We start from the raw sequence: 10264 nt of genomic DNA, 5'->3' as shown, positions 1-10264 counted from the left end.
GTTTTGGATCTGGTAGTAAACAATTAATGAATTACATAATTATCACATTCATACTTTGATTTTTTACTATTTCAGGTTATAAAATCTACATTAAAATATACATATAAAATCTATATCCATGACAACATCTGTATAATTTCAAAACCAAAAATTTATATCAGCTGTTAAGCAGCGCATGTTATGTATCAAGGGTGACATTTTCCATAATGCCATGTTTTATTACAAAAACTGACAATTTACCATTGAAATCTTGCAGAGATATTTTTTAGCAACAAATTAAGTGAACTAAAAGATAAATTTTGTAATTTGTATACCTAGTTTCTCAATAAAATATACATATGTAGAGCACTTCTCAGCTGTCAAACATTTTTTTCACATTTATTTCATTGTCAAAGTTATTCAGAATGTAATGTAAGTGACCCAAGTCCAAGCAGTTTTCTCACAAAATGTGGTATGGGACAAACTTCAACACAAACATATCTTTGTTGTTCCATTATTTTTTAAAACGGACATATTATACATGTGTGTGGTTTATTAGTACTTAACCTTAAAACCTTCAGAGATGGAGGAAACAAATTCATTTACTTCAGATATTTTGCAAACACTGGCTTTTAAAGCTTTCACCATCACCTGATAATAAGGGGAAGCTTTCAATGTTGTTTAATTGACATCACCTATTATTACATAATACTTATGAGCTGCCATCATCAGCCCATGTCCATATACTGCCACAGCACTCCACTTGCAGAGTGGCTTCCCCCCTCCCCCCCCCCCCCCCCCAAAAAAAAAGGGAAAACTGTGCAACAATACCCACTAGTTAGGTATCAGCTTTATAGTAATATACTCGCCAAATTTATATTGCCCTCAAAAATTAAGAAAAAACTGAGATATTTGTAAAAGATGTGATAGATAATCATTACTATATCACAATGTAAAGAATTGTAACACTATATGATGTTCAATCCATCATTAATAAGAAGTATATAGCATGTGGATTCATGTATAGACAATAAAGACTATAAAAGCTCAGAAATTGTAAAAGTGAAAATGACTCCACGATGGTACATTACAGCAGTAAAATTCTCAATAAAACCCTAAAAATGCTAAAATATTAAAGATATGTTTTTTAAAAATATGGTGATATAGACTAACAAACCAATATCGAAAAGCCCTGCACTGTTCTGCACAACTTGAGTAAACAATGTGTCATTACATTTCTTTAAATATTGTCACTGTTGAGCTGAGAATGTTTCTTCATGTGAGTGTACAATAACTCCAGACGCTTCTGGTTCAGTTTCATATCCAAGAAAGGCACCCAGAAGAGAACCTGATTTGAGAAAGATATAAATATAATGGAGTAAAGGACGTTTGTATTAAATTTCAAAGAAAATTCAAATTTTGAAAACCTTGCATTCATTAGATCCACATGTAGTATATTGTGTTTTGTTCAGAGAAGTCTGCATGGGAAAAGTACAAGCTTTCTTTTTAAAACCATTAATCTGCTCATTGACTTACACAGTTAACAAGGAATGAAAATGGAAACCAAACTGGGAGCACACCACTTGAAAAAGAATATGCCTGTAAAAGAAGTATATGAAGTATTAAAAATAACATATTTATATTTCTATTCATGATTTTAATGGGTATATTTTATGAGACTATACTTATTTTACTCCATTTTTTCACTTTTTCATTTCTGTAAGAAGGCTGATGGAAACTTTTTCTTTCTCCACCCACCACTGTTGCTGCTAAGGACTTTCAGCAATCTGGGTGATTTCCCAAAGTCGTTCAGTAAACATAAAAACATTTCATGAACTGGCTTTCCAAATAATAAATATTAAATTACCTCTCCATAATTATCTCTAAATTTCACCTCCACTACATCCAGCCACTCTGCTTTTGTAAAGGCAAATATTCTTACAAAGCCTGAAGTAGAGTCTGCCTGAAAAACCAATAAAAATGTTTTTCCTGCAGTGATTGGTAGCATGATTACATTGTAATGTGTAATTTTTGAATTCAAAACTAAGTCAAAATGAAGACACTACTGCAAAATCTATCTCCCACCTAAAAATAAATAATACCAGTCCCTTTTCTATTTTAATTGACAATTGGGAGCATGTTTTTATACGTCTTAAAGTCAATATTTTAATACAATGAAATGTTGTATTTTTAACATCTCTTAAGAAATGATGATAAAAAAGTAAATTTTTTCTAAAGAAACTAAACATGATGCAAGATACCAGTATTTCTAATACAAATGCTTTCTTTCTATATGGTCTAATGCTAATGGCATGATAACTAAGGAAAGATATATGATTTTTTCCTGTCGTATGTCAAAAGGATGACAACTGGCCATTCACTAATTGTAAAGTACAAATAGTATTTACCACATGAATGTCCAATGTGTTCCTGTGTGGATCATGTTCCTCTGCTTCCTTGACCACTGCTGCTAATTGCCGAACATTTTCCTCAGGTGTTCCTGGAGTGTCCCATCTTTATAATACAAAGCATGTGCATGTATGATTATTAGTATGACATGAAATTTGTAGTGCAAAAATTGCATTATTGAAGAAATAAACAACATTTCACACCAATGATATTACCTCACCTTTCTTTATGGCTATGTAAACTACCAAATAAGCACCCAAGCCAAAGTGCCGGCCGTAGCAGAGCTTGCAATGGAGCTTGAAGATAGCTCAATACAAACACCATATTATTGAAATCGAAACACCTGCAACCTGATATGACTCTCACTGATCAATTCTCATTTAAAATGTGAATTACTATTAATGCAATGTGAACTTTCCACTGACCCCCGCCATGAACAGTCTTATCAGGAAATTGGGCCACTGCTATCGGAACCATTAATTCGAACTGTAAAATGACAATGGAAAGCGAACAAAGGGTCACTGAAAACAAAGAGCAACCCTAGAACCATGGATGCAAACTCTGAAATATGGTTATTTTTATCACTGCAGTGAAAAACTTTTAAGTCAGAAATAAGTGGAATATGTTAAAGTTCGTGTAGCAAGATCGGTTCCACGCTACACGCCCCTCACGTGTATTTGTTTACAAATCAAGTAGAGTTCATATTACACATGGTGCCAGTTTCGTAATAATATCCTCAAAACTACACGATGAAGTATTTCTTTAAGAAAGAAAAATCTTCTCAATTTATTGATTTACTGATACTACATGTCAACTGATATGTCAATCTGTTGAATAGATGTGTATATTATTTATGTTACCTAGAAACTATTAAACAAATGCAGTGAAACTTTCCATCCAGATGCTCAGGTGATGTGGGTAGTTTTTGTTGTCAAAATTGAACGGTCAAGAAGAAAATTAGGAGGTAAGTGACATTGAAAAGCTTCGTTGCGCTCTGCTTATGCATTTTACTCCACTACTATATCTCAAAGTGCTTCTGGTCGAGTAAAAACAAGATTTTAATCCCGGAAAAGACTCAGCAAAGACAAAAGTTATGTGTAACTGGTGGTAAACATAATTGTGTTGTGTATTCGATTTCTTCAGTTAAGTTTAAAGGAGAGTTAACAGCTTTATGTCTTCAAGGCTCAGAAATAACTACCGGATAGAGTAATTGCGGCATGGAAGCTGCATACACAGTGTTGTAGTCAAAGACAAAGTGAAAATTTTTGTTTTCACTTTCTGTACTATTTTAGAATTTTACAGTTGCCTTTTGTTATAACACAACTAACAGCTTTTGTTTTGATATCAAGTTAAAACAAAACAACCACGAAGATTTAAAATATGTTTGAAATCTATGTATTCAATGTTAGGTCTTTGATGATTGACAGTAGTTCAATGCCTTAATTGTCATTTATAGTAGAATAAGAAATTAATCTTGTCTTAAGTACATGTTTCCTGCCAAATATTTCAGTAGGTTCAGCTTTGTTGTGGACTGTACTCTCTTAATAACGCCTTAATAAAATTTTGTCTCAGTTTTCAGCCTTACATGCTAATGATACCCTCAGAATGCTATGTATTTCAACCTTGAGGTGCTTAAATACCCCTGCGTATCTGCTTTCTGACAATCTCTGTGGGTCCTCAGTATATAGCACCTTGTATGTATAAATCCAACTCAAAGTGCTTTGGTGTCTGCTTAGGCACTAGGATGATTAAGTCTTAGTCTTGTTATTCTAGATGTATATCTCTGCTAAGTGAGGCCAAATTCAAAAGTAAAGGAAAAAAGAGGGTGTGACTGAAATGCGCAATGCACTGCAATACAGCGCAACACAGCGCAATACACTTGATAACACAAGTCCAGTTGCAAGTAAACACAGGAAAGGGTAATCTCAAATAAAATAGGGTGATATAAAAGCAAAATATAGTACAAAATAATTAATATTGCTGATACAACTTGACAATTTTTTCATTGTTTGGTCAGCCGCCATGTTGGCGAGTAGCTCTTCTTGGCCAGTAATATATCAAGAAGAGCCACTCGCCAACATGGCTGCCAACCGGACAATATAAAAGTCTTGCTGATTTGTTAAGTTATATCAACGATATTACTTACCTAATAATATAGGTTGTTTTTATATCACCTTACTTTGCTGGGAATGGTCATTTCTTTAGTGTAATTGCAACTGGATTTGATTTTTGAAGTGTATTGCGCTGTGTTGCGCTGTATTGCAGTGTATTGCGCATTTCAGTTACACCGGAAAAAAGAGCCACAACATGGCGTGCTGAACACTTCCTTCACTCTTCCTTCAAAGAAGTCATCATCTAGTCATCTGGCTGCAAAAGGTGCATTGCTAAATTTGATAAAGGTGTGATTTTGAGGACATTTTTCTTTGTCCAATTGAAGAAGTCTGTAGATATATAAGGCAAGCATTACATTTAAATGATTCTCTTGCAACCCTCAATTTTTTTTACTACCCCATGATGTTTGTAAAAACATTGATGTAATTTACAGATGTTTTGGAAAAACATTGCTCAGCAAATTGAACATTTGCTGCTTTTCCTTCTTTTAAATCACCAGATGAATCTACTTTTGCAAGCAGTTCAAAAATTCAATTGTTATTACACTTATTGATTTGAGTAGATGTCTGTATGATAATTATGCATTTTAAGATGTATGAAAACTGCAGACAGCAAAAAAATTCATCATTGACTAAAGACTGTACCTACTAATATCTTTTCTTCTTATCAATATTTATCTTCCTTCTTCTTGACAAGTATTTTAATGCAATTACATTTTTGTTTCTTATTTTAAAAATATTGAATTTTTTTAAATGTATACATCTTAAACTGAAAGAACAACAATAGTTGATGGTTATTTGGAATTTCAGTTTGTCCTCAGAGTAATGTCTTCAGAAACATTTGGTAGATATGTTATTAATCCCGAAAGACCATCATGTGATGGTACTTGTACTAGTATCTACATGCCACAGATACATGTACATCATCACATGATGATAGTTTGTCAAGATAAGTTATAATCTGTTGGAGTCACAAGAGTTTGTTATTCTTTATTGGGAAAACTACAGTATCTGTTTTTGAGTCTTAAAGATGTCTATGCTTGAGTGACCAATGTCGGGATTTTGGTTTCATAAGTGATTTTAATCACTTATGAAACCGAAATATTTTTTATTTATGACCATATTTTTATCCAGTTCCAAAATTTTAAAAATTCCTAAGATAGATATCACGTATGAATTTTAAGATTAAAGTCAAGAGCTCTTTTTTTGCTGTTTTTGAATGAATGTTATAATTATTATTGATATAGACACAGACTTTTTAATAAGTTAATGAAATGATTTTTGACAGAAGTTGGACAGAATAGCCCCTCAGTTTTTTTCCAGAGAAAAATAATTACTTGTTTAATAGAAATACTTAAAACATTTTTTTCAGGGGAGGGGGATATTAATATTTTATGGAAGTGATAAAGCAGCAGTGCAAAATTAAACACTACAAAATTCCTCAGATTAAGTTTGATTTGTTCAAAACTAACAGCACTGAAGTTTAAATTGCCATATTCAATTACATTATTAATAATAATCATTGCAATGTTTGTTTGTGTACTAGTTAGTATATGTAAGTGTGTATGTGGTTCTCTATATTTATTATCTTTATTTAATCATGTCATTGTGCTTGACTGGTGATTAAGTATCTTATTTTCATCTGTTTTCAGATCTAGTAATCCTGTGAACACAAGAAGTATGAGTCAGGGTCATAAAAGGTTCCACATCAATGAACAGGAGCTCCTGTGCAAGAATGGCTGTGGTTTCTATGGTAACCCAGCCTGGCAGGGTTTCTGTTCAAAGTGCTGGAGGGAGGAGTACCAGAAGGCAAAAAATGCTCAGTTACAGATAGACGAACAGAATAAAATGATGAAGTATGAGCACCTTTTTGATAAGGCAGTTATAAATGTTTCAATTTACACTTACAGACCACTCCATAGTATTAATTACCTCTGTTACATCTTTCACCTATCTATCTAGAATTTTTTATCTTATCATATTTTGTAAAAAGGAAGGAAAAAAAAACATTTGGACACCTTTAAGGTTAATTTGAAAGATAAAAGTAACAAAAAGTATCCTGTAAATGGCTGTGTAATATACTAAACAAATGTTGAAAATTATTACTTTAGAATTGGAATGCGTGTTTTATAAAAAATAGTGCCATGCATAGCAAATTACTTTGTGATAAAGTCAGATGCATATAAGTGATAAAAGATATGATTTGGGAACCCATAAATCTTATTTGTTGTTTTCTTTTAGGTGGTCGCTTATGCTGGTGATTTGCTCATTTTAGTACACTATACAAAGGCCTTTGTTTTAACAAGAAAAAGTTTTTGAATAATGTTCTTGTTGATAAAATTTCACTATAAATAATTATTTTATTGCCTGTTAGGCAGAAAACTCCAGTTGGAGCTGAAGGGAAGGCACCATCTTTTTCCAAGTTTGAAGAGAAGAAAAAGAGAGAGTCTGATAAAAGGACCCACACAGTAAAGTCTCTTTTTCGAAAGTCATCCTCAAAAGGTAAGTTAACTTACACAGTTATTTGGCAAAAGTAACAGATATGTAATTTTAAAGGTTAATTATTTAAAGAATAGAAAGAAAAAGACTTAACCAAGAGAAAATGATAATTTTAGACATAGCTGCTGAACAAGTTGCCAAAAGAGAAGCCATGAAGAGGTTAAGTTCAGAGAGCCAGCAAGTAGGAGAGGGGTTTGCAGACTTCCTTCGCAACTTATCCAAACCAGCAGCATTAGACGTGTCCAAGCACATCCGAGCTCTGATTGAGAAAATCCAGCAAAACCCTGATGTTACAGTTGATGAGCACTCTGAAATAATCCAAGATTTCTACCAGAGCATGGGGGACAGGTTACAGACACACCCAGTGTACAAAGGTAAAGCTGGCTATTTAAATTGTTGAACTGGCAGGGTCGGATCCAGAGCTATTTTCTGACAGTCTTCCAAATTATTTTTGTTGATCCATCCTCCAAATTTGACCGTCTTCCAACAGAAAAATTAAATACCTGTTAATGTAAACTTGAAAATCTGACCGTCTTCTGGAAGACCCAGAAGACGGCCTAAATCCGCCCCTGACTGGCACAGTATTATTTAAGGACCTATGTGGTATCTTCTGTTTGATAGTAAGTGAAGAAAAAAAATACAATAAGGAACTTCTGTACACGCTGAACATTATTGAAACTGGACCTACTGTTTCATGTTTTAGGGGACATGTCAGTGTTTGTTTGAATTGGATGTATTGGGTGGGGTAGTTAGCCATAGAGATCTTTTAAATTAAGTTTAGGGAAAGATAATTTCTAGATTTTCTCATGCATGGCACTCTCACATATTTCACATTATTATATCCCAGGGCTTACACACACCACCAGCGACAAGTTGATGGATTACATGGAGAAGTACATCATGACTCGGCTGTACAGGGCTGTCTTCTGTTCCATGTGGAGTGATGATGAGGAGCAAGACCTGATCATTCAGAAAAGAATACGAAGTCTTCATTGGGTCAGCGAACAAAATCTGGAAGCCTCTATTAGTGTGAATGAACCCAGTGTCAGAGCCCTTGTGGATAGTGCTATTACAGGTAATTATTGGTCAATCTATAGTGATGCATTTGACATCAAAGTTATAAATCCCTCAACTTGCTTGCTCCAAGTTACACATTTGCCAATTAAGCAGTACAATCTGGGTCTTTCCTGGCTTAATTGGCCAGAAATAGATATCATTCATAAATTAGTTTGACATGTTATGCATTGGTCGTGAATTAAAGACAGCAAGTTGTTGTTCTTTCTGTTGTTGAATTAAAAGTTGTACAAAAATGGGGGGAAATGTTCATACCTCTTATTCTGGTTTCAGACATCATTGAAATGGATTCAAAGAGGGCCCCCCAGGACAAACTAGCTTCTGTAGTCCGGTGTAGCAATCACATCTTTGAGGCACTGAAGGCCTCTCAGAACAACGAGCCAGCCAGTGCGGATGACTTCTTGCCTGCCTTGATCTATATTGTACTTCAGGCCAACCCTCCTAGGCTGCAGTCCAACATCAAGTACATCACAAGGTTTTCTAACCCCAGCAGGCTAATGAGTGGGGAAGCAGGGTATTACTTCACCAATTTGGTGAGTGTTGCACATGCCATTGATTTACACTGTATCAAGTTGTTAACCAGGAAAGTTTTTTTTTTTTAGTATTTTAGACAATCTTTTGCTCACAAAGTTATGATTAGACTTTTTTAATTGTCTATTTTAATAATTTTTTATTTCATGTTTTTTTATTTAATTCATGTTTATTTTTTCTTTGTAGTGGTCATATTATTACTGGTAGTTTTTACGGAAGATGTGTAATGTTGACATTACATATAACGTGTGATATTTTTTCAGTGCTGTGTTGTGGCATTCATAGAGAACCTAAATGCAGAGTCTTTGAACATGACCCCAGAAGAATTTGAAGGTTATATGTCTGGAAAACTTGTACCCAGAGACAGTAAAGAAGGACATATTTGTGAAGGACTGCGACTGATGTACCAAAATTTGGCAAATTTATCAGAGTTAAGACAAAGACATGAGAAAGTCATGGCTGAGGCCATGCAACTGCAACAAGAAATTGTAGAATTCAAGGAAAATTTTAAGAAGGAAATTCAATCAGTTTTAACCAAGAATCCTTGGACCATTAAACCTAGGAAGACCAAAGTGGATTTGGATGCAGAGAGTCCAGCAACAGATATGCTTCCTCCTCCTCTTATTCCACAAATAGTGGGAGAACCAATGGTTGTCCAACATGATCAAAGCAATGCAAATTCCACAGATATGACCACAGAGCCTCATGTGACAGTTACTGATACAGCTGTAGAAGAATAAGAGGCTGCAAAGAAGAGCTCAACACTCCCATCTACTTCACTCTCTGCCACCTGCTCTACCTATTACAAGGCATTCATCACAATTTAGATCGTCATTTCAACCACCAAAACTTTCCCATTTTAAGAATGAGGCAATGAGTGATCAGAATTCAATTTTTTTATTTTAAAAACATTTTTTTTTTTTTTTTGGTGTTGAGCTTTGTAAACAAGGTGCTATAAAATAGTATTAAACTAATATTTATGAATTCATTCATTCGTCTAAATGGTCGCACTGGGTATGTATGTGATAGTTAAATGTACAATCCTGTTTTAGAAAGCATTTTAGATAATATGTTACTTTTTTTGTAAAATGGGCTTCTACAAACATCCCATCAACGGTTGCAGTGTATGCTGGGATGTATAACAAGACCATCGATTTGCAACGAAATGTTGGATAATGTAATATTAATAATTTCATAAATTTTTGTTTTTTTTTTTTTTTTTTTTTCTGTACAACTTGGTAATAAGAGGGTCCTTATGGTTTTATCGATAAGTTATAGTGGAGAAGATTTTTATGATGGTTTTATGGCATTTTATTTCCTTGGTCATGGACTTGCTCATTGGGTTTCATATTGTAGAGGGTGACTAGATTCATATTGTGGTAAAAAAAGTACACATGCAAAAGAAACCCGTTTGTCAGTGAGGCCAAAAAGGTTGCACTGGTTTCACCTTTCTTGTTAAAGATATTATTTATTTCATTTCAATTCTGTCCTAGTATACATGTGATGGTCCAGGAAGGGAAGATTACTCTGCAGCAGCAGATTTTTCTGTTGTGACTAATTTATTATTTGTTGACTAGTTTTAAACTGGAAATTATTGTAATTTCTGTTGTGAATAAAGATTATTGTGATTATTGTAGCCATCTTGTTTTTGCTAATATTCA

General features: G+C 33.9%; 2 protein-coding genes across 2 annotated transcripts; one reads left to right on the top strand and one right to left on the bottom strand.

The window, feature by feature from the left end:
* Positions 1-47: 47 nt before the first annotated feature.
* LOC106181889 (uncharacterized) lies at positions 48-3077 on the bottom strand. Its single transcript, XM_013566420.2, has 5 exons — positions 2609-3077; positions 2388-2493; positions 1847-1942; positions 1516-1578; positions 48-1327 (listed from the first exon to the last, which is right to left on the bottom strand). Exons 1-5 carry the CDS (start codon positions 2710-2712, stop codon positions 1220-1222), a joined length of 477 nt encoding a protein of 158 aa, XP_013421874.1. The 5' UTR covers positions 2713-3077; the 3' UTR covers positions 48-1219.
* A 136-nt stretch (positions 3078-3213) lies between these two features.
* On the top strand, positions 3214-10239 carry LOC106181888 (rab5 GDP/GTP exchange factor). The gene is made up of 7 exons (XM_013566419.2): positions 3214-3352; positions 6152-6355; positions 6874-7001; positions 7115-7372; positions 7846-8073; positions 8346-8605; positions 8867-10239. Exons 2-7 carry the CDS (start codon positions 6180-6182, stop codon positions 9341-9343), a joined length of 1527 nt encoding a protein of 508 aa, XP_013421873.1. The 5' UTR covers positions 3214-3352; positions 6152-6179; the 3' UTR covers positions 9344-10239.
* Positions 10240-10264: the final 25 nt, after the last annotated feature.

This window comes from Lingula anatina, chromosome 1 (assembly GCF_051362555.1).
Source record: "Lingula anatina isolate TDL-2025a chromosome 1, LinAna3.0, whole genome shotgun sequence".
Taxonomy (NCBI): domain Eukaryota; kingdom Metazoa; phylum Brachiopoda; class Lingulata; order Lingulida; family Lingulidae; genus Lingula; species Lingula anatina.
Note: the sequence above shows the minus strand (reverse complement) of the source record. Positions and strands in the feature narration are given on the sequence as shown.

Coding starts and splice junctions, on each gene's coding strand:
- LOC106181889 (XM_013566420.2), bottom strand. CDS start 2,712: ATGGTGTTTGTATTGAGCTATCTTCAAGCTCCATTGCAAGCTCTGCTA. Junction 1,579..1,846: donor TTAGAGATAATTATGGAGAG/GTAATTTAATAT, acceptor CTTCTTTTACAG/GCATATTCTTTTTCAAGTGG. Junction 1,328..1,515: donor TTTCATTCCTTGTTAACTGT/GTAAGTCAATGA, acceptor TTCTCAAATCAG/GTTCTCTTCTGGGTGCCTTT.
- LOC106181888 (XM_013566419.2), top strand. CDS start 6,180: ATGAGTCAGGGTCATAAAAGGTTCCACATCAATGAACAGGAGCTCCTG. Junction 7,002..7,114: donor TCGAAAGTCATCCTCAAAAG/GTAAGTTAACTT, acceptor TGATAATTTTAG/ACATAGCTGCTGAACAAGTT. Junction 8,074..8,345: donor TGTGGATAGTGCTATTACAG/GTAATTATTGGT, acceptor TTCTGGTTTCAG/ACATCATTGAAATGGATTCA.